Source organism: Melozone crissalis, unplaced genomic scaffold (genome assembly GCF_028551555.1).
Source record: "Melozone crissalis strain CALT ecotype California unplaced genomic scaffold, PUWL_Pcris_2 ptg000008l_1, whole genome shotgun sequence".
In the NCBI taxonomy this organism is placed as follows: domain Eukaryota; kingdom Metazoa; phylum Chordata; class Aves; order Passeriformes; family Passerellidae; genus Melozone; species Melozone crissalis.
The window spans coordinates 3,969,808-3,986,929 of NW_026535786.1; the positions used below are offsets into that span (position 1 = coordinate 3,969,808).

Genomic DNA, 17,122 nt, shown 5'->3' on the forward strand with positions numbered 1-17,122 from the left:
TACACAGACCCATTCTTGCCCTTTCCCTTTGGTATATATATTGTGTCATCAGAGTTGTGGGCATATTTTCCAGTGGCTACCTGAATTTAACATGGAATACCAAGGACTTTAAACAGATAATTTTTTTTTTCAATCCAAGTCTAATTTGCACCATTGTTATAAATTTATACGGAGGAATTTTTTCTTATTTAATAAGAAAACATTATTAAGATTCCATGCGCATGAAGAAAAGTGTTATTAAATTCAGTTTTCCCAATGCTTAGGCTCTGTTACTTGTGTTACTTCTCAAGACATTATCTAAAATAATAGGACATTTGGGAGCTATTGAAATTTGTAATAATAAAAGAGACCCATCTGTAAAAACATGATACCTTAATTCTTTTGCTGTTTAAAATTCCTCTTCATATCTCTTGCACAGAGACCACTTACTTACCAATGGAATTAGTAATATTTTCAGTGATGCACTTGATAATTATTCATCTTACCAGATCACCTAAGTCAGAGACAACAATCTAGCTGAGGAGACCTCTTGTCACTGCAGACAGATGGATCACACCAGGACTCTTCCCTCATTTTGCTGTGTAAGACTTTCTGCCCCAACACACATGAGAGGCAGTGTGCAATGTCATATGTAAATCTGCCTCTGAAGGATAGGTCTAACCTCCAGCCACCCCCTGCCCTTGGAAAGTTGTTGGCTATTTCTGAAGGGAGCAGCAGAAGAACAGGGGGGGCAGGAAGGAAACCTGCATCATCACGGGGTCAGTGAGCTCAGTCTGTGCCCCTAAGCCCAGACCTCGTGTCTCTGCTAGATCCAACACCACGCTGGCCAGGTGGATTTCCCCTCTGGAGAGGTAATATGAGATCAACACGTTTTTTATTTTCTTTAGAACTGTTTGTTTTCTTCCCTTTCTTTCCTCCCCACCCTCTTTCTCTTCTTTTTTGCTTCCTTTCCTTTTTTTTCCTTTTGTTTTTTCCCCTTAACTTTGAAGTTGACATTACAGTTCAGTGTCACTATTTGAAGATGACATTGATACATCTTCCATTGTCCTTTTAGAAGGCTGCCTCTACAAACAAACTGCCCAACTAGAAATACTTTCAGGTGTTTCAAAAATAGTTAAAATAGTTTTCTTATTTCCAGAAAGCACAGCCAGTAATACTTTTTGAACTCAAGCTGGAAAGAAGAGGCTGTTTACCTATATTTTAAACTTCCCCTGCATTTTCTGATAAGCTTCAGTGTTAAAAAGGGAAAGGCATGTGCCTTTGGACCCATTTAAACCTCAGACAAAATGTTCAATCAGACACACTGCCTCATTTTTACACCATCACCAGCATGTCACTGAGAAAAAATGCAGCTTTCTCTGCCAAATGTGGGCAATGCTAAAGAACCATGAAACAAATGCTTACACAGACTTGTAATCCAGGATTTAAGCAATCAATGTGCTGTAGAGCACTATTCAGCTACATAAACCCAATGAACTCCAGCTTTTGTAATTCTCCTGTAAAAATATACATGAGCATATTGCCACACAGCTGCCTATATTCTTCAGAGAACGTTGCAGCTTCTCACAAAGGACCAGCGACTTCAGGCATCACCACTAGCAAAGGCTACAGCCCAAGTGAGCAGGCTCAACAACAAAACAAAGTTAAATTTGTCAACTTCTTGTGTGGGAGATGCTGCAGGAAAAGAGGAGGCTGGTGGAGAACACAGGCTGGTCCAATGCTGAGCCTCCAGTGTGGTGTTTGTGGGAAGAACTGAGAGGTAGTGCTATTTTTAAATGCCTCTTAGCAAGGTTTTAAACTCCTCCTCCCCTGCAAACTGTGGCCATAAACTTCACGGCAGCAACTTCCACAGTGATATTCTGTACCAAATTCCAAGTGGAATAAAATTATAACCCCTCTATCAACATTCCCCTCACATTTACAGCTCGCCATTAAATGAGTGGAAATTTGAATTCTTTTTAGAAGGCTTCAATTACAGCAGATTATCATGTTTCCCTCTAATTACTGCATATAAATACATGCCATGTAACACAGTTTATGGTACCCTTAGTGTACCTACAGTAAATAGAAACCAATGTGTTTCATTCAGCCCATGTATTTTGACACTCACATCAGATTTAGCAATTTGTCTTCATTACGACCCCTTGCACTGTTACTGCCATCCTCCCCAGCGCTGTGCTGGAGCTTCGCAATAGGAAGATTGATGAAGCCTGTGTATACTGATTTGTGACAAAAGCAGGGCACTTGAGAGGCACTCTCACCATTCTGACAGCACTAAGAGGGCTAAAAATTAGCTGCAGTAAGCCAATACTCTGCTCCCACTTCTCCTCCTCTTCAATTAGGGTACATGACTTGGACCTTGAAAGGCTAAGGCTGCTGTAACACTATTTTTAAACCTATTGCCTTCAGTTGCTTTGTCACTTCTGAAGAGATTTAAAGTTCTGACCATGCTTATTAACAGCTACTTTTATTCTTTAGAGACACTTTGAATAGACAGGTTTTTTTACTGTGACAAATGTTAAAAGATATTTTGTGAATGAATCTGGAGTGGTAAATTTAAATAGCTATTTTAGTGTTTTGGACCGACAGATACTATGGATATAATTTTCAAAATTGGCGAAATGTCTGAAGAGCCCACACTACATGGGCTCATCAGGGAGAGACTAAACAGCCTCAGCACTTTAAAAGCACCAACTATTATATACCACTATCAAGAGGATGGAGAGGTCATCTCTCACTACAGTCAATTCACCCCTTCAATCATGAAGTTTCAAAGACTGTTGCTAGAATTGCACACTGAAGCCTGTAACTCTTCTGGCTCATTCTTTTGCTAAACATAGGTCTTGACACAGCAATTCCCAACAAGCTGAACTGCTCAGTGGTGGGTGCATTTTGCAGAGGCTTTGTTGGAAGCATGAGTAACAAAGGCTCTGTAACAGAGTGTTTAGAAACTGCTCAGGGTGAGAAAATGTGCTCAGATCCATTTTCTGGGCTGAATGTGCAAGTTAATGAATCGTAGCCTGGATTCAACAATCCTCTCCCACCAAGTTGCCCATGTACACTGGAAAGTAGACCAGGAACTATTCATGTTCTGGAAATCTCAGAATCAGCTGACACCACACAAGGGTGCAGATCCTGCATGAAATGCTTTAATTTTTATGCTTATTATAGGACCACCCACCACCACTCCTGCAGCTGTTTCAATAAAATCACACAGCAAAATCACTAGAGTTTGTAAAACTGTCAACCAGCATTAGGAGGCATCTGCAAAAACTGAGGGCAGAAAAAAACTGACAGACTATTTTTGTTTTTTCCATAGCTCAATCATTCTCCACTTCTAGCTTCTTCTTTTTGGTAAATGAGCATAATATGAGAAGAGAATGTGAAGTATTAACATAGAAATTCTTAGAAGACAACACATATGCTGAAGAAGGAGGAAGTAAAAGAAGGAAAGAAAAGGATGATGTATTCAATTATTGAAGGAGAATAAAGTCAAATCATCTGAAACTTGCACCTCGCTTGTAAATACATCACTATTCTCATTCACTTGCAAAGCAAGCAGGTAGCTCTCAGGATTACCTTTCCTACCTCAGACTGTTATTTAAATACTTCATCCTAATGACAAAATATTTGAGAAAGTCTGGGAAATAGAACAAATGCTTTTGTCTTGCTTCATCTGAGAAAGTAATGTAATCAAGTGGTCATTTTCCTCCCATTTCGGGCAGAACCAGTCCATTAATAAGAATTCACTAGAGCAAGGGACTATCCTGTATAAAATCCAGTGACATCCAATTTAAACCTTAGCAGTAAAATTCTACCTGATAACAAGCACTGAATACAGTGCAAAGTTTCAGCTTTGTGAGGCATTCTAAATGTGTCAGAAAAAAATTAGGCCCTCAATTTAGGAGCTTAAAAAAAAAAGCACTGACAATGCCACAATCAATGAAAAACCTGGGAGAAGCAATTCTTTTTTTACCTCCTCACTCCACAATGACAAAACAAACAAACAATACTCAAAAAATATCACCAGAGCAAACAGAAAATCCTAATGATTATAAAAGGGAGTCAATTTCTGACTTGTTTGTGCATCTTTTGGCTCAGGGTCTAGATATGTTTCTGCACTCACTTTGGAACATACTCTTGGTAAGTTTAAGTCCTGTGACAGCAGCCTGAGTTACCATTAAAAAAATCCATGTGGACACAGGTCCAGACATCTAAAGACAATTAAAGGAGGAATGAAGAAGAAATGCACATGTGACCTTGGCCTCAGTACTTACTTTGCAACAGAATTCTCATACAACTTAGAAGGAAAGTCACCTTTCCTAAGCATGGAAGCCTTAAAAATACACATCCAGTCCTTGCTGATAATTCTTATTTCCTCTGGTACAGACAGGAACAGATAACTCCAGAAGAACAACTCTATGCCATCACAAGTGGTGGTCTGGAGACAAGCAGTGGCACTACACACAACCACAGTGACTAACATCTGCTACCCTGTATCATTTCATTTTCCTAACGGCTTCTGTGAAAGAGGTGGAAATACTGTTAACAATGAAATTTGCTTAGTAAATGCTGGCAGGTACTTACAGGGTATAGCATCTCTGTCAAAGACAGGCTTATTAAAAACAATTAAAAAGTTGTATCTAGGAAAGGTCTCTCAGTGGCTCACACAGACACTGGGCAAAGGGCAGCAAGGGTTGCTGGGTCAAGAACTAATCAGAGCTTTTCAAAGGGAGCCAAGTTTGCGCTCCTTTACACCAGACCGACTCCTGGAAGGAGGGTATGAAATGAAGCCGGAAGGGAAACCCTGCACTACTGGGAAACCACGGCTGTCTTGGCAATTACGGCCTCCCCAGGGGGTTAATTACACACAGACAGACAGGCATTTCAGAAAACGTTTCTCAGTTTGCCACAAGAGCAAGCACAGCCTGCCCAGCCCGGCTCTGGATCCCAGCCTAGGCGCGGATGTGCGGCCGAACGCGTCTCCCAGGCGGCAGCGATGGGCAGCGATTCAGCAGCATCTCAAAGGGGCAGCCTGACCACCAGGGCTGGGGCTCCGCAGTGTCCAATTCCCTTTCCCACTCGCTGTTTCCAGGTGGGCTTTACAATGTGGTCACATCGGCACTCCTGCAGGACACCCTGCTCCTGTGTTTCTCCTCTCCACAGCCTGCTCTCCACCTCACTCCCCATTCACAAGCCTTGGAGCAGTGTCAGACACGAATTTCTCTCTACTGCATCTTCAGCCCCAAAAATCGTGCAGAATGTTATTTTTTCAAGCAAGGTACAATTCAGGGGAAAGAACAGATTAACTTGTATTGATGACTAAAGCCAACTTCCTGTAAGTAACTAATTTTTCTTTTTACTATTAATAGTAGCACTCCCCATCTGTATGGGAATCCCTTGGAAAACGTGTATGTGGCATGTTTCGCTGAGGCCAACACATAAATTACAGAATCACAGAATCACTGATGTTGGAAGGGACCTGTGGAGCTCATCTACTCCAAGCCCTGCTAAAGCAGGTTCATCTACAGCTGGCTGGGCAGGATCACATCCAGGCAGGTTTTGAGTATCTCCAGAGGGAGAGACTCCACAACCTCCCTGCGCAACCTGTTCTAGTGCTTTGTCACCCTCACAGGAAAGAAGTTTTTTACTGATATTCAGATGGAACTTCCTGTGTTTCATTTTGTGCTATCTTCTTCTCCACCAGGATTACCTGGTCCTTCTCTGCAGAGCAAAGCAGACTTACAAACCCAAGATTCTCATCAACAGACACACTTCAAATCAATTTGCCTTTCATTCCATTTGTGATTTTCTCTGACAGTATAAACTGGAAAACTTGAAGTTATTGGAATACATGATTACTTTACTAACTTTACAACTTAAATCCTAAAAAGGGAAAAATCCTTGTATTTCCCTCCTTTTATTTATGACATGGAATGTGTAAAAATCGACAGTGAATTATCAAGGAAAAAAACCCAACCCAAACTTGTATAGTAATAATCAACCCTTCTCTCCTGTGTTCTGCACTAACCAAAACAATTTGGGATTTCTAGCAAATAAAAAACCTAATGAGTATGCTAATATATATTTTACTACATTTTGCTGTCAGAGAGTGATTGTACTGGGAACTGTTGTGTCCAGATGTTTTTTAGCTTGTATGGATTTGAAGAGCATTTCCTAGGAAGGGTGATTGATTATGTGGGACAATATGGTTCTTTTTACTTGTACCAACAGGAATCAAGAATTCCTTACTTCACATATAGACAAAAGAACAGAGTCAAGGAACTTTTACCCAAAGGAAAAATCCCCCCAGCATGGTGTACAGCAGTGTGAAAGAAAACACATGTGGCAAAACCAGTAGTTTTACAAGTATATCACTTCATATCCAACACATGTGAGCTCCTTATAAAGAGAAACATTCATCACAAGGATCAAGGGAATGGTTTAGATACTCGTTTCTAGAAGGCAATTTTTAACCTGAAAATTGTTGTTAACAGTCCCAATAAGCGAAAGCTTAAAAAAAAATTCTGATAATGCAGTGAATGTGAAAAAGCCCAAAGTTTGCTTTCATCCAAATTATCAGGTTGCACACTAGATCCAAGATGCAAAATTTAAACCAGTTTAACCTGGGAGACTAAAAGTCTTGGTAGGGTTAGGGTCATTCTACATATTTTTTAAAAATATTTTGCTCTGGATATTCTAAATTTCTGCCACAAAAAAAATTTTAAGAGCTACAATAAAGGACTTAACTGAAGTAGATTAGAGGTGGAAAACAAGTGTTCAAGTTTTTTCAATTTTTTTTCCTGTGCTTGCAAAGTGCAAAATATTTTATTTCTTCTGTATAATCAGGCAATTCCCAGCTTTGTGTGATTCTGTTATAAATGAGGAGAAAGGAAAATACCACTCTCCTGGAACAGCAAGAAGTGATTTTAAACTACAAAAATCAGCTAACCTCTTAACATATATTTTCCACTTAAACTTACCTCTAAAAAATGTTCCGCTTGCTGTTCCCGATCCAATTTTCTAGATGTTGTGGTAATCAGACCTGAGAAAAAAACGATGATATTTGATTGTCAATATCATTGAAAAATATATATTTTTATCAACCTGAATACAAATTAATTTTTAAAACAGTCAAAGGGGAAAAAATCTATTTGAAGCTATATCAGACACAGATCTCTTGACAGTTGTCAAGCATTCTATTTCTCAGCTCAACCATTATCACTTTCTGACCAGCAATGAATCTTTTAAAAAAATGCTGTGAGAAAAATAACTGAGAAACCGTCTACAGTTAACATGCTACATTTATTACAGTGAATGTAAAAAACTCACTAATGAATCACTATTTGTCTTATGATTAAGAGTTTCAATGAATCATTTGCATATGACTAAAATTCTTCTGTAAAAAACCTCATTAAAGATTTCAGAGTTCTCAAACAATTAATGGGATAGGATGCTGATTACTTCCACACCAAGAATACTTGACAAAGAAGGTTATTTCTGTAATAATGGTTTCCATATATAATAATTCTAATGTATTGAAAGTTTTGTTCTGCAATTTCATCAATTTGTTCCATGCTCAAACTGAGTCTTTAAAATAAAGTACCTTTTTACATGAGGATGATCAAGATATCTTTTTTAAGGCAATGTACTTCCATGAATGATTAAACTGTTGTGAGATTTATACCATAGAAAGAAAAGGAAACAATTCCAAATTCCCTTAAGAAAAGGGATGCATACCTTCTAGAAACATAGCTTAGTTTTTTATTTTGTTCTTACTAAAGATTTAAAGGGCAGATTTGGGTTTTCCCTTGTACAAAACATTTCTTTGGATGGGAAAATGCATTATGTTCTTGTTCTTTTCCTAGACATAAAGCTGATTTTGGAGACAACTCCATTGGGCCAACTTGTTCTCAAGAATTTGTCATCTTAAAGACTACCAAGGGAAACAAGAAAATAAATTCTTCCTGGATGAACTATTCTACTTATTGAATTAATCAGACCAGCCAAGCATCTAAACGCAAATCCATGACGACAATGAATCCTTAAAACACCCCATCAGCAACATCTACATAAGACTTCTAGTCCCAGAAGTCTTCTAGAGCTACAGCTCCTCATATGCTATTACCTTCTCCTTGGAGAAATCCATGTACCTATTTCGGTGAGAAGGGGACAAATATTACTTGAAGTAATGGAATGAAATTAACAAAGGGAAGTGCACTCTGCCTCCAGGATTTCAGACTCGTTACAAGATACATCAGACCACAGAAGTGACACCCAAGGGGAGGTCACAGAAATTAAGAGTGGATTGTTATAATTACGTGGAAGAAGCTGGTGCTGGCAAAAAGCTGAAAAAACAAAACTGGTATTGCCTGCATCAAGTATTTGTAAGTATTCAAAACTGTTACACCATATGGGAGACATCTATCTACTCACTGCATCAGTTTAAACAGAAATGACAGCACAGATGATAAATTGGTGATATTCACACAAGATCCCCCCATGTCTAAAAAGAACTCAAAGATACAGGCAAGTAGTTCCTAATTATGAAAGAAGTTCAACCCCAATAAATATAAGGATTTAAAATCTGAAATATCCCTATCCATGGCCACTATGGATATTTGCCAAGCATAACCTAATCATAGTACAGAATATGATAATTTTTATATTATCTTCCATTTCCTTCATTCCTAATCTGCCACTGTGAACTCTACCTTATTCTTAAAAAAGAGATCTCTAGCTGTAAATAATAGAAGATCCCTGTCCTCACCATCTTCTTCAGGCAGAGAAATTCACATTCCTTTTGAACAGCAAGAGCTGACACTTGAAACTGAACATCATGAACTCTCAGTACTTGTCTTATAGTGGTAAAACTAAAACTAGTACTACTGCTGCTCCTCCTCACAAAACTACTGCTATCACAAAGGAGGTGTCTGTGTTTAACGTAGAGCCTTTTTGACTGCAATAATTGTCAGAGTGTCTTCAGACCTGAATTTTCTTCCAAAAGAGATATATGAACGCATAGCAAGTCTGTACAACAGAACTGCCAGTATTTTAAATGTAGCAGATCTCAGAGGATTTATCACTCAGATTTAACAGCTGATCCTAAAGGGGGCAGGTAGCAGACCATCACCCTCAGTTCTGCAGACCTGACTGTGAAGCATGTTGATTGTGAGCCATCACAACTGCTTGGTTTTGCTTTAAAGGCAGCATACAACACCTATTCTGGGAAGTTTCATCAGGCTGCTAAATTAATGTGTAGAAATTATTTAATTACTGTTCCTATGTGTGTGCAGTTACGAGGCTTTAGTTTCCTCTCCTGTTCTCTGTCCCACCTGGCACCCCTGATGGCCTCACTGCAGTGTCCTGGCTGCTCACTGTCACACACATTCCTGGTGTCAGGGACAGGTCACACTGTCACACACTACTGCTCAAAATATAACTACACATAAAATCAGGTCACAGTTACTTGATGTTAATATTTATTGAATGATTGTAATGTATCGGTATGGATATGAATCTGGTTCTTTCAGGTTACAAAACTGTATTTCAAGAAATTATGAAGAGTAATCATCAAAACTGAAAAAATAAATATGTCAGTTATGTCTAAGACTACCCACAGCTTTACCAGTCCAGTCTCAAAGAAATTAATTTCCTGGGTTTTATGAAAACATTACTGTGTTCCTCCCTCTTGTGTTCCCTACTCCATGCCACAGATACATAATAATAGCAATATTTAGTAGGATGTAGAACTTTATTTTTCAGACACTGGGGCAACTGAGAAAAACTTGGCTTTGCACAAGAGACAATATCCCAGTGTTAGCTCTTATCTAACTGCATTAAATTGTCATACTCTGTTATGGTGTAAAGGTATTATCTAAACAAAATAACTCAGAGAAAAATAAACCTCAGGAAATTATGTTAGGCTGTGCTCCTGCCTATGAGAATGTCACAAGGGGACAATGATAAAAAAATGACCCTTCCATTTTTTCCTATCTTCAATATGTGCTGTAGCCCTTATGGACATCACCATATGGACAACCCTCCAAAGCCAGCTGGGAAATACAGCACACATGTATAGAAAGATAGTCAAAACCATTAACAAGCTTCAGAAATTGTTGCACACCTCTCAAACAGTTTTTCTCAAATATGCAGGGAAACATCATGGTCCTGCTAAAGGCAGGAGATATTTATATCTGTGATCTTTAAGAACATACACAAAAGTGGAGAGGAAAATTGTATTCACTAGAGAAGTTATTTACAGCAACACCATCCACCAACAAAGAAGGTTATGTCATTCTCCTCACAGAATTTCATACTTTTCTTTGATTTTGTGAGTTAAAACATCTCTCTCTTCATCCTGGCACATTTGTTCCTCAGACCACATAAATGAGTTGTTTTGTGAAATTCCAAAACATTGTTTGACCAAATATTTCAGCTTTGAGACAACTTGCTATATAACACCTTGGAGATCTTATACAACTTGCTTTTCTATGATACCTTCCCCTTTTGCTGTTGGAGTATTTTTCCTATCTTAACAAATAATAATTATTGTTCTACTCCTGTTATAGAATTTGGAAATGCTGGAAGGTGAACACAACATGTCCCATAACACTGCAGGACACAGTCGCAAGTCCCAGCTGACACTGACAGCGGAGCATCCTACCAAAACCTCACTGGATAAGACACTTTACAGTGTCCTGTAAAAGTAAATTCAGCATGTAGATGGAGAAGAAACAGCAATGTTCTTCATCTCATCACTTTAAAAAGTGGGTGGGGAAACCAGAGATGTAGGGTGGGTAAAAAAGCAGACTTGCCTTAGTGCTTAGATGCAGCTTTAGTGACACACAAGAAAGAACAGGAGTAACAAAGAAATTCTGAAAATTTAGCCAACACATCAGCCTATACAATCTTCAGCCAACGCATCATCTTACAAACCACCATTTATAAGGGCTCAGATGTGTGATCGAGACATTTGAACACTCATCACTGATGCCTGGGGTAATGCTTTTAGCACACTGAGATGTGCTAAAGAAGGGAGAAGTTCAGTGAAAGATCAAACCCGCCCCGAGATACTTTGCACTTGCAATTAGTGAAGCCTGCAGTTACTAGAGTGCAAATGAAGAAATACAACTTATCAATGAACAGTAGCTTGGTGTAGGTCTGATGCCACAGGAGTAATGCCAGGCACGTGTGTGGATGAATGCACACCTGTGTCTGTATCATTGAATATGACATAAAACCAGGAATAGTTACAAATTCAAGAGCATGACTAATGCTTTATAATTTTAAAAGTTTTTTTTTTAGAATTCGATAAAAGTGAAGGATTTAATCCATGCTCTACATTCAGTTAGCTTTCATTTCCCAGAAGGGTGCTCACAGAAATAAAACCTCTGTGTGCCTGTGTGTGCTGAAGTAGCCAGGCAGTGCTATGCAAATACATACATATATACTGTATGTACAGTCAAATATTAGACTATGTATATGCATGTGTGTGACATTTTGCATCTACCCCAAAAGCTGAATATTAAAAGTTACCCTAAAACGCACATATTTACAGAGGAATATTTAGCACTAAGGTTTACTGATGTTCATTCTTTCCATATATATGCATTATTTGAAGTATTTTTGGTGTAAACAAATAAATTAATTAATCCACATTTCTTCTGTGGACTTAGCCACAGAAGAAAAATTCACAAAGGGCTGTTAAGTGCAAAGGCTATGAAAGAGGAAATCTTGAAGCATTGGAGAGTTTGAGCAGTATTACACAGACAGAAGCACTGCTCTGGGTTTGCTTCTTCTGATGCTTATTCTCTGCACATCCAGAACAGCCCATGGCTGTAGGTGTGATAGTAACTAAACTGACCCTTGACTTAGAAGAAATTCACATATTTTTCAATACCATGGCACTTAGAGACCAAAAATTAGTTTGCTACAGGCTATATTCGGACAGAGATTGAATTTCCCTAATATGGCTGTGAAGCCAAGGAGAGTTCAATAGCCTTCTCCTTATGAAATTAAATTATTTTCATTCAACCTGTGGATGGATAACCTTACCTGAGCTGTTTCCTGAAGTACTGCATAAAAGATAACAGAATCTGGCATGGAGAGACATCATATTTTACTGCTATCTCTGGAAGGGCTGCAAATTTTACAGTATAAGGAACATTTTTTTAAAAAAAATGAAATTCTGAAGAACTCCTTTATTGATTTTTTCATTCTGAAACTTTGTTTAGGTGAAATATGAAAAAAATGTAGGACAGGTAATAAGCAGACTAAAGTAAAAGAAACTGAATAAATTTCCGTTTTAAGGGGAAGGCTGAGTGTCTTCACAGAGATAGGAAGCTCAGAAAGAAAGCAACATCATCCCTTTCCCTGGCAAAAGATTAATAGGATACATTTACTGCATGTTTTACTGTCCATTAATTTTTTTTCTTGCTCTGCCTATTCATTAAAAAACATTTATTAAGAAAATACAAGTGGGGGATGGATGGATTGGAACTCTAATAGGGGACTCCAGGTTATTATTCAGGGTTTAAACACAAGCTCAGAACAGACTGCCTGGCTCCAAGTCACAGCAATAGATGCTTTACACCCTGGCCACTCATTGTGGAGTCAGGAGCTTTGCCTGGGACTTCCAGGCAGCTCAGGACCATGTATGTCCCACAACAAACATACACGGATGGTCTGGGTGGATTAGCCGAGGTCTGATCTGAGAGATTTCCAGTCCCTAGGTAATGAGGGACACTTTCTCCTCGTTCAGATACTGATTCTCATTTTCAAAGAGAAAAATTTTGAAATGGAAACAGGAATATAAAATTAGACACCTTTCTCAATGGAGTTCTTGTTCCCTGTGAGATGCTCTGAGCATCCTGCAAACACTGCTCCTATCCTGTCTAAGTCCAGAGTGGATGCACTTCCCAGTTTGCCCTTCTCAAATACCGCAAGGAACAAGTATACAGAAAGAAAACCACAAGAAGGAAACCACCATCAAAGGAAACATTCTGTAGAGTTACCCTTGAAAGCTCTGCTTGGAAAAATAATGCCTTGGGATTGTTTGCTGGAAGTGCCGCCCTTTTAACCCAACCAGTTAAACAGACAAAAGGAATAAGTAAAACAAACACTGTTTTTACAAAAATGTTCCATAAATTCAGTGACTGGTTATACAGGCTGCTCATTCACCAAAGCCCTAGGGCTGAATAGGCAGAAATTCTTATGGGAGTTTATGGGTTTACTAGAAATCTACAATATTTATTAACATTACACACAAAGGTATGAAACAGCATCTCCAAGCTTTTATGAACACAGAAGAGAGTACACAGCTGCTGAGAAATACAGTCATCAGTTGTCAGCTGTCCCACTACTCTTTGAAAGTAAATTTAAGTCTTTAGATGGATTAAAGGAAAAAAAAAGAGCAGCCACAATAAATAGCATCAGGATTTTCACCATATATTCAGGAACGTAAAACTATTGCACATTCCTGACCATAGAAATGTCGAAATGAATAGCAATAACCAGGGTAATTCTATTATACACAGGCAGCGAGAGGCATTGTAAACACTCTAACAGCACATTCATCTCCTGCAATAAATTAGGGATCGACAAAGCAAAATTGAATTTCCAAGATAAATGATAGAAAACGACGTACATTTTACTTGGAGATGTAAACAAACATATCATTTTATATAATTACACATGTAAACCTCTAATTTAGAAAGACTGTATTCTGATCTAAATGAATGATACTTCATTGAACAAGAAAGAAAACCCACCAGGCGAGCCTGTGCAATTACGTGGAGGACTGCGGCTTTATTGTTTTTCCTGAGGTGACAATGAAAGTGGAACGACCTTTCTGAAACAAGCTAGGTATAAAAAATGATTGCTTTTTAAAAACAGTTACATTTTCTAATGCATGGTTATGCCTAAAAAAAAATAAAAAAAAGAAAAAAAAAGGAAAAGATGAAGCAAAACCTTTTTGTTCTTCCTTCGTTGTCCCTTCTGTCTCTCGTTAAGAGTTCCGTCAGCTTATTGCTGCAAATATCAAAACTCTGAACAAAATGCACAGCAAACATTCACTTCAATGAAGATTTTGGATTCTGCTTTCCTTTAAAGGCAGATTCTGGCTTATTTTTTGTTCCTAGAATATGTTTAATGTGACAATATGGTGTGCCAGTCTGTTCTGCCTGTAAAACAGGGGACTTAGAGGGACTCCCTTTCATTCTTTAAAATTCAGCTAGTGTGGTCCCACGGAACTGCAGGCAAAGCCACTAATTTTCTAAATATTCTTCTCCTCTTGTGGAGTGGCCAGGTTTTCTGTTCTGTGTATTCTTCCTGGATGCACTCATGACGGCTGAATACCCTGGTTTCCAGACTGCAGTTATGAATAATTTGCACCTTCATTTTGATCAACTAAACCAGACAAGCTGTATTGGCTCTTTCTCACCTAATAAATTTGCTGTTACCTTTCCTGCATTACAGTTCCAGCTTTCATCCCTCCTAAGCCTGAAGGATGGAGAACACTCTGCTCCAGATGAAGTCTACACATCCACACTAAAGCAGCCTAACTACTGATTCATGTGGATGCATCTAACAGGGAGCAGAAATCTCATATTAGTCCTCAAGGACACTGTTTAGTTGACTCCATTAATTAATTGCTACTCTTCAAACTCCTAGAGATCCTTTCTTTGGTTTTTGACTTTTTTCCTCCCTTCTTTTTTTTTTATTTCTCCCAAACCCTCCAGTGTGGATGATGCGTTCCAACCATGGATGAGAGCAAAATCCCTCTTTTGAAGCCAGCATCACTGAAGAAACCACCATGTAAGATCATTTGTCTAGCCAATGCTTGAGATAATCTGTTAATGTATGCCCTTCAGCATGCAAATTCCTTATTCAAGACTCATAATTTTTATTTCCTCCTCAGCCAGGCCCATATGCAATATCAATTCAACAATTAATCTCCGCGTCCTCGTGCCTCATAAATTCTGCAGTGCAACCGTATAAAATGCATTACTGAAGTCCACGTAGATGACACACAAAGTATTTCTTAGAACATCATTTATCTTATCCATGACATCAAGATAGGCTGATACGATTTACTTCTGGTAAACCCATGAGCACTTTTATCCCATTTTCTATTTATTTTCATGTTTTTAATTATACTGTCCTTCAAAATACTTTTGAAAGCCTTGCGGTTGACAGAGGTCAGACAAATAGTTCTGTGACTGCGAGGCTTATTTCTTCACCCTGTCTTCCTGCTCTTTGCTGCTGACATTTTATTTGTTATCTCCCAGCTGCATGGCTTAAATCTCAAATTTTATAACACCCCTCAGTATTTACTTGCTACAGGAGTCGTATTTAGGTGCCAACTCTTTCACATTTCTGGAGCAGAAATTACCATTGTTATTCTTACTTGATATAAGAGTGATGGCAGTGAGTTGCGCTTGGCCAGGAAGAAGCCAAATCCAAACTCGCTGTGGACAGCAGGAAAAGGTCTGCAAAGGTTACTATATCAAACCACAGTCACCTGTGGTCACTATATCAAACCACCTGACTGTGGTCACTTTGGACTGCAAATGGCTTCAGGCATCTCACAGTGATGTGCTTCTTGAACACAGGTTGGATGAAACCCAAAGTGCAACTCAAAATGCCTGCCCACTAAAATGATCCCTCAGGACCTACCCTTAACATTGCAAACACAGTCTGCAGTCCATAGCTGCAATATTTATATGATAATATTCAATGTGACCAAGCTGCACTGGCCCCTGTAGCACAACTGATGAGCAATTTCTCCGTGCTGTCAATTGTCGCCGGAGTCATCTCTTGGGGCTGTGATGCTCTGGAACAACCAAGCAAATGCCCTTGTGGGACTGTCCCACAGGGGCTTAGCTCTTCTACAACACTTCAGAGATAAGTTCAGGCTTTGTAGGATAAGAAGGTTTTCAAGTTCAAATGCTTTATTTAGGCTCAAACAAATATGTAAGAATAGAAATAGCAGTCATATCTTCTTTTGCTTTCTTCCCTTCAGAAGCACAGTGCCACCTAAAAACCTAATTGCTAATATGATGCCTCAGCACAGATTCTAACATCTCCTTTGCATCGCTTCCATTTTCAGGGAGAAATTACAGAATTATATTTGGGCTATAATTAGCATATCATTATTAGAGGCAAAAATAGCTATAAATATATCTAACTGGTGGCTAGCTTAGTAACCAGCACACATCATCATTAAACAATTTTCTTTAATTTTTTTGCGCACAAAGGCCTCATAAATCTGCAAAAGCAGCAGCTAAGCCTAACTATACTCTGGATATAGCTTATGCTGATTAACTTCACTGTTTGCAGGAATGAAGACCTGTAATATCTGCAGCAAGGGTGGTGGTGCTGGTGTCACTTTCAGTGGAAAGGAGCTATGCAAATATTCTGTACCTAGGACCTGGATACATAATGACTTCTTGTTCGATCTCTTTTTTCTGGCATATTATAACAAAAGAAAGAAAAAAGAATAATGTAAGAGTCTCCAATGAATGCTTTTGTATAAGACATGCAGAGGTCACAGCATGATGAAGTTCTGGTATTTTCCCTTCTCAATAGTGGAGGAGGTGCAGAGGGTGCGCAGGGCACAGCTGCCAGTTTCCCCCCAAGTCTGTACACCCCCATTACCTCTTAAACAGAAGTGATTCTGCATTTTTCCCTCAACCAAGCACTGCTCTCACCAACAGAAGAACAACACCAGCTTTTTCCCAAAATGTGTTAAAACAAAAGGTGCCAATCCCTCATGACCATCAATTGTCTCCAGCTCAGTGAAGCACAATGGTGAGAGTGGTGCCCTGTGCTACCTGCAGATCCCCCAGGTCAAGTCAATCTCATCTTCATCTTTAATAAGAAAATGATTCATCGGCGAGGTGATCTCGCTGATTTGGAGGCAGAACACAGAGCTGTGGAAAGAAGCCTCACAGAAAAGATATACAGCCCTCTTTCATGACATGCAACTCACACTCAGCACAGTCAAGATCTGCTGCCTTTCCCAAGGTGGCCTCTCCTGCCTGAGAAAGCATACTGAGACACCTCTGTTGGATTTCCAGCTCACCCTCTGTCTTGGTCTGTAACCTTACATGGGACATTT

At 39.0% G+C, this 17,122-nt stretch overlaps 1 protein-coding gene across 7 annotated transcripts in view; it reads right to left on the reverse strand.

The window, feature by feature from the left end:
• FAT3 (FAT atypical cadherin 3) overlaps positions 1-17,122 on the reverse strand; it is a 391,200-nt gene that overhangs the window by 121,699 nt on the left and 252,379 nt on the right. For all 7 annotated transcript variants that reach the window (XM_054270169.1, XM_054270168.1, XM_054270172.1 and 4 more), the window contains exon 4: positions 6,984-7,045. In XM_054270169.1, the coding sequence (XP_054126144.1) occupies positions 6,984-7,045 (62 nt within the window). The remainder of the gene's footprint in view (positions 1-6,983; positions 7,046-17,122) is intronic.